The 16,558-nt window shown below is 42.9% G+C and overlaps 1 protein-coding gene across 2 annotated transcripts in view; it reads left to right on the plus strand.

The window, feature by feature from the left end:
- TRPA1 (transient receptor potential cation channel subfamily A member 1) overlaps positions 1–16,558 on the plus strand; it is a 72,345-nt gene that overhangs the window by 20,652 nt on the left and 35,135 nt on the right. For both annotated transcript variants that reach the window (XM_054016625.1, XM_054016626.1), the window contains one exon: positions 198–246. In XM_054016625.1, coding sequence (XP_053872600.1) covers positions 198–246 — 49 coding nt within the window. The remainder of the gene's footprint in view (positions 1–197; positions 247–16,558) is intronic.

Here is a 16,558-nt window from a genome sequence, read left to right on the forward strand (position 1 = left end):
AGGGAGTCCACAAGGTCCACAATAATTTATTCTATGAGCTATTATGAAGGAAGCATTTTTAGTCTCTCTTTCTCTCTGTTTATATAAAGAAAATTATTTGAAAGCACTAAAAGAAGCAGCAGATGTAGAAAAGCATTGGCCTTTACTTTTAAAGTTCATTGACCTTTCTAAAATAACTATATGTTTTTCCCCCACAGGACTGCATTATTTGATCACTATGAACTGGCAGAGTATTTAATTTCAATGGTAAATATTTAATCAAGGCATATATTAACAACGATTGTTGCTAGGTACTAATACAGGTTGTATAGAAACATCTATTAAAGACTTTTACTTAAAAAATAATTTCCTGTTTAGCAAGTACAGGAAATTACAAAAGAGGGATGTTTCTTCAGGAACAGGTTTTTTTGTTTAAATATATTTCATAATACACAGCTGCAAATTACAGTACTGCTATAGTTATGATTCCACTGTAGCATTCTGTAGGGGTTCATAATGATGCTGCAAAACTGAATCTGTATTTGTATTTGAATTATTTAGACAGAGTTTTAACATTCAGAAGTGTTTATAGAATATGCCAGAATGACTCAGCTGACCTCACTTTTAAAGTAATTCACAAGGAAAGGAAATAAAATTTAAATATACATTTTTTCAAAAGTGAAATCTCACACCCGTCGTGTGTGTGTGTGTGTTACAGGCATCACAAAGACATTTCTAGGTGGGGAAGAGGGTTCATGTGTAGTCCAGCAATATCTTGTACACACACACACATTCCTCAGGAGATTTATTGGGTTTGTTCATGGAATAATTGGGAAAGAAAAATATTTTTATATTCACTGTATGCTCTACTATATCCTCTGTGTTAGTACAGTGCTGAGCAAATTGTCGGGAGTCAGTAGAGCTATGCCAGTTTATATTAGCTGAAGATTTTGCCTTTAATGTTATGTCAACAGACAATAAATGCTGACACTTGGTATTAGACTACTTAAACTTATCCTTGGGTAGTAACAGGCACATACGTGTTTTCACCTGTGAAGGGCAGGCATTAGTTTGTGCATGTGGAAGTCCATGTGCACAAACAATTAGAGCGTAAAGGATGAAAATCCAGTATTTAACACTGTATTTGTTAAGAATGAACTTGCATTCCTATCTGATGTTCTCTATAATATTTTTGTTGCATTTTTGAGGTCTGGCAGTATAATACAGTTTAGCTTTAGCATTCCATTACATCTCCCCCTTTAAGTTCTACATTCCTACTATTTACAGTATTTACACCAGGGGTTCTCAAACTGGGGGTTGTGACTCCTCAGGGGATCACGAGGTTATTACATGGGGGGTCCTGAGCTGTCAGCCCCACACCAAGCCCCAGTTTGCCTCCATCATTTATAATGGTGTAAAATATATAAAAAGGTGTTTTTAATTTATAAGGAGGGTCACACTCAGAGGCTTGCTATGTGAAAGGGGTCACCAGTACAAAAGTTTAAAACCACCAATTTACACTATCATGCTGATTTAGAAATTCAATATGTATCAATCTGCTAAGTGTCTCTGAATCATACTGGCTTTCTAATTACATGACCCAAATGTAACAATTTGGTCATCTGGCTGTCCATTACTTGCAACAACTGGCTGTAGTCAGTGCAGAATCCTTGAGTTGTCTTCTTCGTGTTCCACATCCAACATCCATAGAGTTTGCTCTGTTGATTGTTCTCTATTGAGGAACAAACTCTATATGGCAACAGTTTCTGTTGAACTTTCCACTGTCGCTCTTGATTACATATGATCTGAGTGCTGAATTCTTTTTCTTTATGACAGGTTCATCCCTTTTCTCCATCCAATTTGACATGAACATGGCCACCAAATTCTAGACCTGGCAGTTCTCTAAATGAGCGACTGTGACATTCTGGGCCGTACAATCCAGACCACTGAGGGGCTGTATCATCCCTGCCCTGCAAACTTGGGTGCCTCACAATGCTTTGCTGCTATAGCTCCAACCTGGGCTGCTCACAAACAGCCTTCTAGCGTGCCCTGAGTGTCTGTGTATAGCTGCAGCCCGCCAGCCACACATCAGTCACACTCTGGCTTCCACCAGTCTTGGTTACCACTTTCAGGGTGACCCCAAACACACTCCCAGTCCCAGATTTTCCCCCAAAACCTGTGTTCTGCATTGTCTGGCCCTCTCCTGGACAGTCCAGATATATTAGGCCCATTGCCCCTCTAAGGGGATCAATATACAAGAGTTTACTACCATAAATGGAATTATCCCATATAGTTCAGTTTAAAGACAACACTGGATTAGTTTTAATTAAAGAATAAAACAAGTTTATTTAACTACAAAGAGATAGATTTTACATGAGTACAAGTATAAGGTATTAAAGTTAGAAATGGTTAAAAGAGAAATAAAGATAAAATGCTTTCTAGTGCTAAAACTTAACGTGGCTCAAGATAAAATTCTTACCACATACTCCCAGCAACAGGGCTGACCAAATTTCAGGTCAGGATCTCTCCCAAAGGTAAATGGGATGGTTTATTTTGTCTTCTTAGGTAAAAGAGCAAGAGATGGATAGGGAGAGATATAGTGAGGTGTTTTTGCCTCTCCTTTATTGTCCAGTCCTCCTCTGCAATGTATTTTCCTGAGGGTTACCTCTATAAGAACATAAGGCCATACTGGGTCAGACCAAAGGTCCATGAAGCCCAGTATCCTGTCCTCTGACAGTGGCCAATGGCAGGTGCCCCAACGGGAATGAAGTTTATCATCAAGTGATCCATGCCCTGTCACCCAATCCCAGCTTCTGGCAAACAGAGGCTAGGGACACCATTCCTGCCCATCCTGGCTAATAGCCATTGATGGACCTATCTTCCATGAATCTATCTAGCTCCCTTTTGAACCCTGTTATAGTATTGGCCTTCACAACACCCTCTGGCAAGGAGTTCCAGAGGTTGACAGTGCATTGTGTGAAAAAATACTTTCTTGTGTTTGTTTTAAACCTACTACCTATTAATTTCATTTGGTGGCTCCTTGTTCTTGTATTATGAGAAGCAGTAAATAATACCTCCTTGTTTACTTTCTCTATACCACTCATGATTTTATAGACCTCTATCATATAACCTCTTAGTCGTCTCTTTTCCAAGCTGAAAAGTCCCAGTCTTATTAATCTCGCCTCATACGGAAGCCATTCTATACCCCTAATCATTTTTGTTGCCCTTTTCTGAACCTTTTCCAATTCCAATATATCTTTTTTGAGATGGGGCGACCACATCTGCACGCAGTATTCAAGGTGTGGGCGTGCCATGGATTTATATAGAGGCAATATGATATTTTCTGTCTTATTATCTATCCTTTCTTGATGATTTCCAACATTCTGTTTGCATTTTTGACTGCCACTGCACATTGAGTGGATGATTTCAGAGAACTATCAACAATGACTCCAAAATCTCTTTCTTGAGTGGTAACAGCTAATTTAGACCCCATCTTTATATATGTATAGTTAGGATTATGTTTTCCAATGTGCATTACTTTGCATTTATCAACATTAAATTTCATCTGCCATTTTGTTACCCAGTCACCCAGTTTTGTGAGATCCTTTTGTAGCTCTTCACAATCTGCCTGGGACTTAACTATCTTGTGTAGTTTTGTATCATCTGCAAATTTTGCCACCTCACTGTTTACCCCTTTTTCCAGATCGTTTATGAACATGTTAAATAGGACTGGGCCCAGTACAGATTCCTGGGGGACACCACTATTTACCTATCTCCATTCTGAAAACTGACCATTTATTCCTACTCTTTGTTTCCTATCTTTTAACCAGTTACCAATCCATGAGAGAACCTTCCCTCTCATCCCATGACTGCTTATTTTGCTTAAGAGCCTTTGGTGAGGGACCTTGTCAAAGACTTTCTGAAAATCTAAATACACTATATCCACTGGATAAAGTTTATTCCCACTCTGAGGACATTTCATGGTGAAAGAGGTTTCATGCTGTTGTTTGCTACAGTGCAGATCTGTTTGTTCCTGCCCCCCTTCCTTGCCAAAGAATGGCTACTTAATGGGTGATTGCCCATCAACTTTGATGACACCTGGCTAGTGGTGTCAGCTTGTCCTTTATCTTAGAGAAACTGATTTACCCAGATCTGTCTGGTAATCACATTTTAGATGTGATTTCATCGTATGTTTATAACTTTACATATAATTTTACTACACACATTTCATCATGATATTATTGACCATGAGTTGTTTTCAAAAGATATCTTACAAGGCATATTTCATACAAAGATTATTACAGTAGTGTGTAGGGTGTGAATATTGGGGTGCATTCCATCAGAGTGATGTCTGTTGTAAAAGTGTTCATAAGATCTTTTAGCCTTTTTATCCAATTTGGCAACTCTCTTCATGTCTGGCCACTTTGGAAATAGATTCTTTCCCAAAGTTGGAAGAGTAGGTCTGTGTTGCTTTCCCATCAGGAGTTGTGCAGGACAGCATCAAGTAATCACTATTGGTGTTGATCTGTAACTCAGAAGAGCAAGGAATGGATCTTCATGCTGTCAGATTTTCCTGGCTATCTGTATAGCTAGTAATATGATCAAAATCATATTTCATTTGTAATGACTTAAATTCTGGTGCAATGAATTATGGTACATTGTACATCACTAATTGTTCCGGAATACCAAAGTAAGCAAAAGTGCTCTTCAGTTTCTTGATAACACTGCAACATGTTATGTCTTCCAAGTACATTATTTCTATATACCTGAAAAAATAGTCCACAATGACCAGGTAACGATATTCTCTGAATTTGCATAAATCTGCCACTAGCCTCTTATAAGGTCTTTCTGGTACAGGTGTTTGTATACTGTGGTTCAGCATTATCTCTTAAATTGATTTGTGCTCAATCTCCTCTCAAAAGTTTGATATCATCAGCTTCCTCCACATTTCTCACTAGGCCCATCATGGGTGCCATACTGCTGCTGAGAAGGTTATTGATCTTTGATCCTCTGATCACATGCACTCTGAATGCAAAGCTTTTGTCTTTGTAAGTTGTTTCTGTGGTGAACTGGCCTATGCATTTCAGAGTATCTCCAGGGCTAGTCAGAGCTGTCTCAGGTGTCTTCAGCTCTGGGAGGGGTTGAAGGTGATCGTAAGTGCTGTCTGGGGTGACTGAGACATCAGCTCCTGAGTCAATTTTTAAGTCAATAGTCATGCCATGAATATTCAGTTTCACAGTCCAGGCAGGTTCTATATCAGAGGTCGGCAACCTATGGCAGGCGAACCTATGGACCCCAGCAGGCAGCAGCGTGCCATTAAAAATCCTGCCTGAGCCAGCCCGCTCTTCTCCGCCCTCTGCCTACCGCTCTCTCTGGCGGGGGCAGGGGGCAGAAGCAAGCTTGGTCCTGCCGGCTGCTGCTGTACAGCAGGCTCCACCAGCAACCAAGCTTCCCCATCTGGGACCCTGATTTTGAACCTTTGACCGTCACTCCACTCCCTGTTTTTTCATTAGTGGTCCCAAGAGATTATTTGGTTCCTGGGTCCAGTGGTCCCTTCTGCTAGGCTGGGGGAGGGCCCTTTAGAAGTGGGTGGGCTTGTGCCCGCCCACCTCCCCGTTGTTTCCAATAAGGCAACCAAGCTTCCCCCTCCCCCACCTCTTCCCCCAGCGTGCTGTGTCGAGCCCTGCCTCCTCTCCCTCCCTGCCGCCGATGGCCCTTGCGAGGGAGGGGAGAAAAGCAGCCCCAGCGCCCTCGCTGCTCAGACCGGTAAGGAGGCGGAGAAGAGGCAGGGGGAAGGAGGGTAGGAGTGGGGCGTATCCCTCCAGCCCCCTGCCATGAGCTGCTCAGGGGGCTGGGAGCACCCCCCTGATCCCAGCCCACCCACCCCCAGCCCTATGCTCTGACCCCTGCACCCCCCTTGGACCCCAGCCTCCTGCATCCTCCCCATAACCCCATCCCTGATTCCTGCACCCTCCACACATACCCAGCCCCCTCACACCCTATGCCCTGACTCCTGCACTCCCCACACCCCCTGCCCTGACTCCTGCACTCCCCACACATCCCCAGCCCCCCAACACTTCATGCCCTGACTCTTGCACCCCCCACATCCCCACCCCCACCCTGAATACCAGGCCAGCAGCAGGCTGAGCGGGGCCGGCGGCTGGGACCCCAGCTGGCAAGGGGCCGGCAGCCAGAACCCCGGGCCGGCAGCCAGAACCCCAGACCGGCAGCGGGTTGAGCAGGGCCGGCAGCCAGGACCCTGGATGGCAGGAACCAGTGGACGGAATCCCAGACTGGCAGCGGGCTGAGCTGCTCAGCCCGCTGCTGGTCTGGGGTTCCGGCCGCAGACCCCACTCAGCCTGCTGCCGGCCTAGGTGAACGGAACCCCAGGCTGGCAGCAGGCTGAGCAGGTCGGCGGCTTAAGATCAGCATTTTGATTTAATTTTAAATTAAGCTTCTTAAACATTTTGAAAACCTTGTTTACTTTACATACAACAGTAGTTTAGTTATATTATACATAGACTTATTTCATGCTTTTATTACAACCTGTGCCTCTAACTGGACATTCATCATCTCTTGGGATATGACTTTTTCCACTCCTTGTGCATGAAGGCTGGAATGTGTCCTTCTTAGCCTAGGAGTTCTCTCTTCTTGCATCAGGAGTTTTATGATAGTGACTTCTAAGACTCAAGTGTCTGCAGTTGCTAAGCTAGTTTCGGGTTTTTAAATTTGTCAAGTTTCTCTACGTTTCCTGTTTCACCAGTTCAGACTATTTTGCTATTTGAGTAGCTATGGCTAGAATTAAATCTGTCTTGAGTTGTAGCTGCTGTGAAAGGTTTTTATCTGTTAACCCAATAACCAATGTGTCTCTGATATATTCATGTTTTGCATTCCCCAAATCAGTTTTCAGCCAATATATGTAGAACTCTTATAAAACATTCAACATTTTTTCTTGGTTCTGAGTTCTCTGGTAAAAACATGCTCTTTCATAAACCACGTTTCTTTGAGGTATAAAGTATGCATCAAACATAGCCAAAACCCTTTAATAGTCATCTTTGTGACTGTCTTCAGTAATGTCAAAGGATTGAAAGATATGACCTGCTTGCTTCCCCACAGCATAAATTAAAGACGATACCTGTATATCTTCAGGTTCTTTGTGCAGCTTGGTAGCAATGCAAAATTTTGCACAATATTGTTCCAGTCTGTCCATTCTGAAGGTTTATCCAAACTGAAGTTCTCTGGAGCATTGAAGAGTGGCATGTTGATAAGATCCTGCAACATTTGTTGCTGTGTCCCTTCTGTCTGCAACCTTTATAGCTGTTTTCCTTCTCATCATAGAATCATAGAATATCAGAGTTGGAAGGGACCTCAAGAGGTCATCTAGTCCAACCCCCTGCTCAAAGCAGGACCAATTCCCAGCTAAATCATCCCAGCCAGGGCTTTGTCAAGCCGGGCCTTAAAAACCTCCAAGGAAGGAGATTCCACCACCTCCCTAGGTAACACATTCCAGTGTTTCACCACCCTCCTAGTGAAATAGTTTTTCCTGATATCCAACCTGGACCTCCCCCACCGCAACTTGAGACCATTGCTCCTTGTTCTGTCATCTGCCACCACTGAGAACAGCCGAGCTCCATCCTCTTTGGAACCCCCCTTCAGGTAGTTGAAGGCTACTATCAAATCCCCCCTCGTTCTTCTCTTCTGGAGACTAAACAATCCCAGTTCCTTCAGCCTCTCCTCATAAGTCATGTGCTCCAGACCCCTAATCATTTTTGTTGCCCTCCGCTGGACTCTTTCCAATTTTTCCACATCCTTCTTGTAGTGTGGGGCCCAAAACTGGACACAGTATTCCAGATGAGGCCTCACCAATGTCGAATAAAGGGGAACGATCACGTTCCTCGATCTGCTGGCAATGCCCCTACTTATACAGCCCAAAATGCCGTTAGCCTTCTTGGCAACAAGAGCACACTGTTGACTCATATCCAACTTCTCGTCCACTGTGACCCCTAGGTCCTTTTCTGCAGAACTGCTAGCTAGCCATTCGGTCCCTAGTCTGTAGCAGTGCATGGGATTCTTCCGTCCTAAGTGCAGGACTCTGCACTTGTCCTTGTTGAACCTCATCAGGTTTTTTTGGCCCAATCCTCTAATTTGTCTAGGTCCCTCTGTATCCGATCCCTACCCTATAGTGTATCTACCACGCCTCCTAGTTTAGTGTCATCTGCAAACTTGCTGAGAGTGCACTCCACACCATCCTCCAGATCATTAATAAAGATATTAAACAAAACCGGCCCCAGGACCGACCCTTGGGGCACTCCGCTTGAAACCGGCTGCCACCTAGACATGGAGCCATTGATCACTACCCATTGAGCCCGACGATCTAGCCAGCTTTCTATCCACCTTACAGTCCATTCATCCAGCCCATACTTCTTTAACTTGGCGGCAAGAATACTGTGGGAGACCGTATCAAAAGCTTTGCTAAAGTCAAGGAATAACACATCCACTGCTTTCCCCTCATCCACAGAGCCAGTTATCTCATCATAGAAGGCAATTAGGTTAGTCAGGCATGACTTCCCCTTGGTGAATCCATGCTGACTGTTCCTGATCACTTTCCTCTCCTCTAAATGTTTCATAATTGATTCCTTTAGGACCTGCTCCATGATTTTTCCAGGGACTGAGGTGAGGCTGACTGGCCTGTAGTTCCCCGGATCCTCCTTCTTCCCTTTTTTAAAGATGGGCACGACATTAGCCTTTTTCCAGTCATCTGGGACCTCCCCTGATCGCCATGAGTTTTCAAAAATAATGGCTAATGGCTCTGCAATCTCACCCGCCAACTCCTTTAGCACCCTCGGATGCAGCGCATCTGGCCCCATGGACTTGTGCACGTCCAGTTTTTCTAAATAGTCCCGAACCACTTCTTTCTCCACAGAGGGTTGGTCACCTTCTTCCCGTGCTGTACTGCCCAGTGTAGCAATCTGGGAGCTGACCTTGTGCGTGAAGACAGAGGCAAAAAAATCATTGAGTACATTAGCTTTTTCCACATCCTTGGTCACTAGGTTGCCTCCGTCATTCAGTAAGGGGCCCACACTTTCCTTGATTTTCTTCTTGTTGCTAACATACCTGAAGAAACCCTTCTTGTTACTCTTAACATCTCTTGCTAACTGCAACTCCAAGTGTGATTTGGCCTTCCTGATTTCACTCCTGCATGCCTGAGCAATATTTTTATACTCCTCCCTGGTCATTTGTCCAATCTTCCACTTCTTGTAAGCTTCTTTTTTGCGTTTAAGATCAGCAAGGATTTCACTGTTTAGCCAAGCTGGTCGCCTTCCATATTTACTATTCTTTCTACACATCGGGATGGTTTGTTCCTGCAACCTCAATAAGGATTCTTTAAAATACAGCCAGCTCTCCTGGACCCCTTTGCCCTTCATGTTGTTCTCCCAGGGGATTCTGCCCATCTGTTCCCTGAGGGAGTCAAAGTCTGCTTTTCTGAAGTCCAGGGTCTGTATTCTGCTGCTCTCCTTTCTTCCTTGTGTCAGGATCCTGAACTCGACCATCTCATGGTCACTGCCTCCCAGGTTCCCATCCACTTTTGCTTCCCCTACTAGTTCTTCCCTGTTTGTGAGTAGCAGGTCAAGAAAAGCTTTGCCCCTAGTTGGTTCCTCCAGCACTTGCACCAGGAAATTGTCCCCTACACTATCCAAAAATTTCCTGGATTGCCTGTGCACCGCTGTATTGCTCTCCCAGCAGATATCAGGGTGATTAAAGTCTCCCATGAGAACCAGGGCCTGCGATCTAGCAACTTCTGCTAGTTGCCAGAAGAAAGCCTCGTCCACCTCATCCCCCTAGTCTGGTGGTCTATAGCAGACTCCCACCACAACATCACCCTTGTTGCTCACACTTCTCAACTTTATCCAGAGACTCTCAGGTTTTTCTGCAGTTTCATACCGGAGCTCTGAGCAGTCATACTCCTCTCTTACATACAACGCAACTCCCCCACCTCTGTTTCTGTTCTTATCTTACTCCTGATACCATGTAATGTTTCTGTATCTGGTATGGACAGGGCTCAGAGCTTGCTTATACACCCCAGATATGTTCATCATAAGATCCTTCAATGATCTTCCAGGTATGGCTGAGGGTCATTTACATAAGGTATTTATACACTCATTGCTGGCTAGTGGCTGAACAGTATCGTGCAGTTTAGCATTCTGTTACAGTGACTATGTGCTGTCTTTGCACTCCTTGCTCCCTGGTGCAATTTGGAGCAGGTTTAGACCTCTACATTAATTAAGACCACCTCAAGACTGCTGTCATTTGCAGTGGCTTCTAATAAGTCCCAAAGTACCAGCTAAGATCAACAAAATACTGCACACTTCAGCTGTTACCTCTGTTTCCTCTCTCCTGGCATGCTTCTGTGGCATCTTCTACACTGGGTATGAGCAGGGTTAAGTGGGAAAGGGTGGTATAGAACTGATTGTGTCAGACAGAGATTTCACTCTATGGGACTCATGAGCTCCCAGTTTAGTGCAGCTTTCCTGCCACAACATGGCTCAGGATCCTGCCTATTGACTTTGGGTTTGGTTATCACTTGTATCCTTTAATAATCCGCATCTCATTTCAGACATGTTAGCTTGTATAAACATTTATCTTATTGTAAGTACTTTTTCTACTTGGAAATAAAAATGGCAGCTGTCAACAACATTCTTAACAGGTATAAAGTTATATGTCATGTTTTAGACAATGAGAGCCTGATCATCCCCACAAAAGCAGAATTCTCCTGTAGCATTATACACCCACTTTGTACTCATTGTGCCCAATGTGAATGACTGCACAAGATGCAAAGCAGTGGAGAATCAAGCCCTGCAGCTAAAAATTGAACTAATGGTTTGTTTTGTCATCCTTATGTAGGCCCTGGTTCATCTAACATTTCAGCAGGTGCTTTAACTTGGGTGGGACTTAAGCATCTGATGTTATTTCTTGTACAGAAATTGATATGCTTAAGTGTTTTGCTAAATCAGGGTCTTAAGAAGCAAAACAAATTAAGCTTGAAAAAGAAAATCTAGGTCATTATTTTAAATGTTTTGAACTTTATGAATCTAATTTAAAAAAGTGTATTTGCAAATTGTGTTCAATTTTGTATCCAATGCTTGTGCACTTATATTCACAACTATAATATTTGCATATACACATAGACAGTTCTTTGTCTCTACTGTATTGGCAAGCATCTGATTTGTGCACACAAATGATGTAATTGCATACACATATTAGGTATTCAGTTGTTATGAGTAATTTAAAAAAATCAGAACAGCAAAGTCAAAATGTTCACAAATGTGCTTTAGAATTGGTTGCATCATATTTCATTAGGACTTTAGGCTATAATGATTTAGAATTCGGTGTGTATACTGGACAAGTTAGCTTTGAGATCTCTTTACATGCTCAAGACTTCCTGAGTTAAGGATGTCTCTCTTAAGGACTGCCTCAGTTAAGGCATCTTGAGTTAAGAACATTTTAATGAAAGGTTCTCTCCCTGAAGTGATTTTATATCACTAAGGGGCTTCTAAAGCACTTTATTAGCCCTTTATTCTTTTTTTCTTCTTCTTTCCTTTTATATTTCCGTTGTCTCCTGTTTCAATTAAAAACAACTATATTAAATGCAGGAATAACATTAAAGTAACTTTCAGGATAACTAAATTACACAAGTCAGAAAATTCAAGAAGTTAAGGTTTGTAGAGCACCAATAACTTGAGCATGTTATAAATATACATTATCTTCTATTCCTGATGTCCTTGTTAAATATATATATAATATACTGGTCTTAATCTTGTTAAATACATTAAAACATATAGGATGTACAATATTGTTGAATTCATGTTCCTGAGAGGTCAACAACAGTAATGTCTGGAGTAAAGGTAACTACTCAGAATGTTTATGTAAATGACTATTTGTGACTTGCTGTAGCTGTATCGTGTGAAATTATATTTAAACTCTGATAGCCAATCAGATAGGAAAATCTCTGTTTGATTGGCTCATCAGAAATGAACACCCCCCTTCCCCCCAGTTGGCCTCTTAAGTTACAGAATGAATGGTAACTGAGAGACGGGGGCAGGGAATTATTTGTTATCCTTAAGCAATTCGTGGCCTTGCTAGATAACTTTCTGGTGTTTCTGGTGAAAACAGTCATTATGTATATAACAATCAATATAACTTATCACTTTTCTATGAACAACAAGATTTATTGTTCCTCAAGTTAAATATTGATAGTGGCTTTGGTTAATAATTGTCTCATGATTTAGGGCCTGATCCAAAGACAGTTGAAATTAATGGAAAGACTCCCATTCACTTCAATTGTTTTGGGTCAGACTTGCATTAGATGTAACCTAGACTTAATTCCATTATCTGAGTTCGTCTCTCAGCTCTAGAAATGTCCACATCACAAAATCCACCATCGAAGCTGCCACGTATTGGCCCTTTACTTGCACTCCCTGGCAGCCTGAGCAGAGAAGACAAGGATTTATTGGGCATAGAGATCAAATGACATTAATTTCTGGATGTCATTCCTCCAGAACAGGGGTAAACTGCAGTGGTATGCTAGTTTGGAAGAGGCTTGCACTGTTGCTGCCTATTATGTGGATAAGTAGGGAACCTCATTCATCAGGGCTGTAATTTTGGTACATTACCAGATCACTAAGTCTATTGTTTTCAAACTTGGGTCCATTAAAATAGGCACCTAACTCCAGGGCTGACCCTAGAGCAAATGGCACCCCAGGTGAGGAGTATCTTTTCTGCCCTCCCCCCCATTTGTTAAATACCTTATAAGGTTTTGAATACCTTATTTTTTATTACATTTCTAGCCCATTTCATGACTTTGATGCACAATTTGCATGCATGATTTATCCCTGTCATATAAGTTGATAAATTTGCACACTAGGATCTGTAAATCTGTATGCCACATGTACGCAAATCAAAAAAATTGTTTTCTCTAAGCTTATAGAAACTTTTTAATTTTAAGAATAACTGAAACGTACTAACATCAAAATATTGAACTGTGCACCAACATTGGGTGAACCAGTATTCAATAGTATTATAGTAGGTGACATCCTTAAAATGTTAACCCTAGTCCTTGAGTTCAAAATGTCACTTTTCTCGCCTTTGCCCTCATGGACTGAAGCACGTCAGAGAGATCCAAAGACTGGCCAATGCCACTTTCAAACAATAAAATAACAAGTGATGTCAGACTCACGTCAGCCATTATCAATTGAAGGTATGTTTTAACAAGCCCAAACTTCAAAAAACTGCGCTCACCACTCGCGACTATCACCGCAGCATGAGCAGAATCTTCCAAGCTATCCACACATTAAGAAAAGTGTCCTTCAGCTCTGCATCAGAAATGAATTGGAGAACTTGTAGTGGAGATTGCTTCTCATGTTGCAAAATATGATGGATGTTGTCCAATTCACCATAGAGGGTTTTATCATTGACGTCCGAACATTCCCCACATGGGGTCTGTACAATTGTTCAAGAGTGGTTTCCTGTCCACTGGTAGCTTACTAAGGTCATACAGAAAACCCCAGGTCTTTTCATGGTGTTTCATTTATCCAAACTTTTCTTCGATGGACATCCAAACAGTGTCAATGAGCGAGCAAAAAAATACTCTCTTGAATTTTTCTTCCGAGCTTTCCATCATCTCAACTCTGCCCTCAGAACCAAACTGTCTCTTCTTCCAATGAATACAAGTTTTCTTGAAGACAGGCTCAACTCCAAAGTTTTCTGCCATTTTTTTGGCAGTAATGATGGCATTTTCAAATCCGTTGTCTCTATAGATCACAGTGAAATCAAGGCAGCTTCTCATCAAAATAGTAGTGGTCGTGATGTCCATCAACTGAGTTGTAATGCCTTGCTTACAGTGTTTACCTGGAACAGGGTATAGTGCCAAACCACAATTCAGACCAGAAATTTTACTGAATGAGGGAGGCAACCTAATGACAGAGGATGTGGAAAAAGCTAATGTACTCAATGCTTTTTTTGCCTCTGTCTTCACAAACAAGGTCAGCTCCCAGACTGCTGGACTGGGCAGCACAGTATGGGGAGGAGGTGACCAGCTCTCCGTGGAGAAAGAAGTGGTTCGGGACTATTTAGAAAAACTGGATGAGCACAAATCCATGGGGCCGGATGCGCTGCATCCGAGGGTGCTAAAGGAGTTGGCGGATGTGATTGCGGAGCCATTGGCCATCATCTTTGAAAACTCATGGTGATCGAGGGAGGTCCCGGATGACTGGAAAAATGCTAATGTAGTGCCCATCTTTAATAAAGGGAAGAAGGAGGATCCGGGGAACTACAGGGAGGCAGCCTCACCTCAGTCCCTGGAAAAATCATGGAGCAGGTCCTCAAGGAATCAATTATGAAACACTTAGAGGAGAGGAAAGTGATCAGGAACAGTCAGCATGGATTCACCAAGGAGAAGTTGTGCCTGACTAACCTAATTGCCTTCTATGATGAGATAACTGGCTCTGTGGATGAGGGGAAAGCAGTGGATGTGTTATTCCTTGACTTTAGCAAAGCTTTTGATACGGTCTCCCACAGTATTCTTGCCACCAAGTTAAAGATGTATGGGCTGGATGAATGGACTGTAAGGTGGATAGAAAGCTGGCTAGATCGTCGGGCTCAATGGGTAGTGATCAATGGCTCCATGTCTAGTTGGCAGTTGGTTTCAAGCGGAGTGCCCCAGGGGTCGGTCCTGGGGCCGGTTTTGTTTAATATCTTTATTAATGATCTGGAGGATGGTGTGGAGTGCACTCTAAGCAAGTTTGCAGATGACACTAAACTGGGAGGCATGGTAGATATGCTGGAGGGTGGGGATCGGATACAGAGGGACCTAGACAAATTAGAGGATTGGGCCAAAAAAAACCTGATGAGGTTCAACAAGGACAAGTGCAGAGTCCTGCACTTAGGATGGAAGAATCCTATGCACTGCTACAGACTAGGGACCGAATGGCTAGGTGGCAGTTCTGCAGAAAAGGACCTAGGGGTCACAGTGGACGAGAAGCTGGATATGAGTCAACAGTGTGCTCATGTTGCCAAGAAGGCTAACGGCATTTTGGGCTGTATAAGTAGGGGCATTGCCAGCAGATCGAGGAAACTGATCGTTCACCTTTATTCGACATTGGTGAGGCCTCATCTGGAGTACTGTGTCCAGTTTTGGGCCCCACACTACAAGAAGGATGTGGAAATTTTGGAAAGAGTCCAGCAGAGGGCAACAAAAATGATTAGGGGTCTGAAGCACGTGACTTATGAGGAGAGGCTGAGGGAACTGGGATTGTTTAGTCTCCAGAAGAGAAGAATGAGGGGGGATTTGATAGCAGCCTTCAACTACCTGAAGGGGGGTTCCAAAGAGGATGGAGCTCGGCTGTTCTCAGTGGTGGCAGATGACAGAACAAGGAGTAATGGTCTCAAGTTGCAGTGGGGGAGGTCTAGATTGGATATTAGGAAACACTATTTCACCAGGAGGGTGGTGAAGCACTGGAATGCGTTACCTAGGGAAGTGGTGGAATCTCCTTCCTTGGAGGTTTTTAAGGCCCGGCTTGACAAAGCCCTGGCTGGAATGATTTAGTTGGGAATTGGTCCTGCTTTGAGCAGGGGGTTGGACTAGATGACCTCCTGAGGTCCCTTCCAACCCTGATATTCTATGATTCTGTGATTCTAAGATAGAGGAGGAACTTTGTCACAAGGCATAGTACTTTGCTTTGCTGAGTTGCATCAATATGTTGTCAAGCAACTTCCTTGCCATGTCAGTCAATTCATTTTGAATTGTTTTGCTGCAGGAATGGGTCATAGATTCTTTACGAACTACTCGATGTAGGTGTTCATGAGTGACAGTGTCGTATTTCCCAAGGAGCGCTACCAAACCGAGGAAATTACCATTATGTTTAGTGAACAATGTATCCGAAGAGCCCAGGAGAGCCAAATTATTCTTTGCAAGGAAGAGGGCAATTGAGATCAGACACTTGAACACATTTCTCCAATGATGGGTTTCTACATTATTAATGAATTGGTTTTCTGCATCTATGCATTTATTCAGCTTGAGCCTGGACTCGACCTCCATCCATTTGGAGTAGGCCATAAAATGGCTGGGTTACTTTTCATGTTGCTTGAGAGCATCAGCTAAGTTATGCCAGTAATTTTACGAGGAAAGTGCAAGCAATGATTTGACATTCTTGTCAAATATTTTTCAACAAAACCAGAGCACTTCGTCAGTTGATTTTGAATAAGCTAGCCAATGTCAATTCAGTTTCTCACCATTCTCGAGCACTCTTTCGCAGGGTGACTTTGAGAAGTGTCGCTTCTACTCATTTACTGGAAACGACATATCCTCAGTTTCGCCTGGCCCGTTCAAAATTTTACAATCATTTACAATATCAGCAGAGTTTAGGATCGCCGGGCATAAAGCAGGATCTGATGTATCGATTTGTGGTGTGCAATTTTTCTCACTGCTGTTTCTGTCACCATGTGAGGTTGATTCTTCTTTATATTTTCTCTCCTTTTCATGTAAACCAGATTTTTCTTTGTCATTACTCTCCTTTTCATGTGA

Source organism: Malaclemys terrapin, chromosome 2 (genome assembly GCF_027887155.1).
Source record: "Malaclemys terrapin pileata isolate rMalTer1 chromosome 2, rMalTer1.hap1, whole genome shotgun sequence".
Classification (NCBI taxonomy): domain Eukaryota; kingdom Metazoa; phylum Chordata; order Testudines; family Emydidae; genus Malaclemys; species Malaclemys terrapin.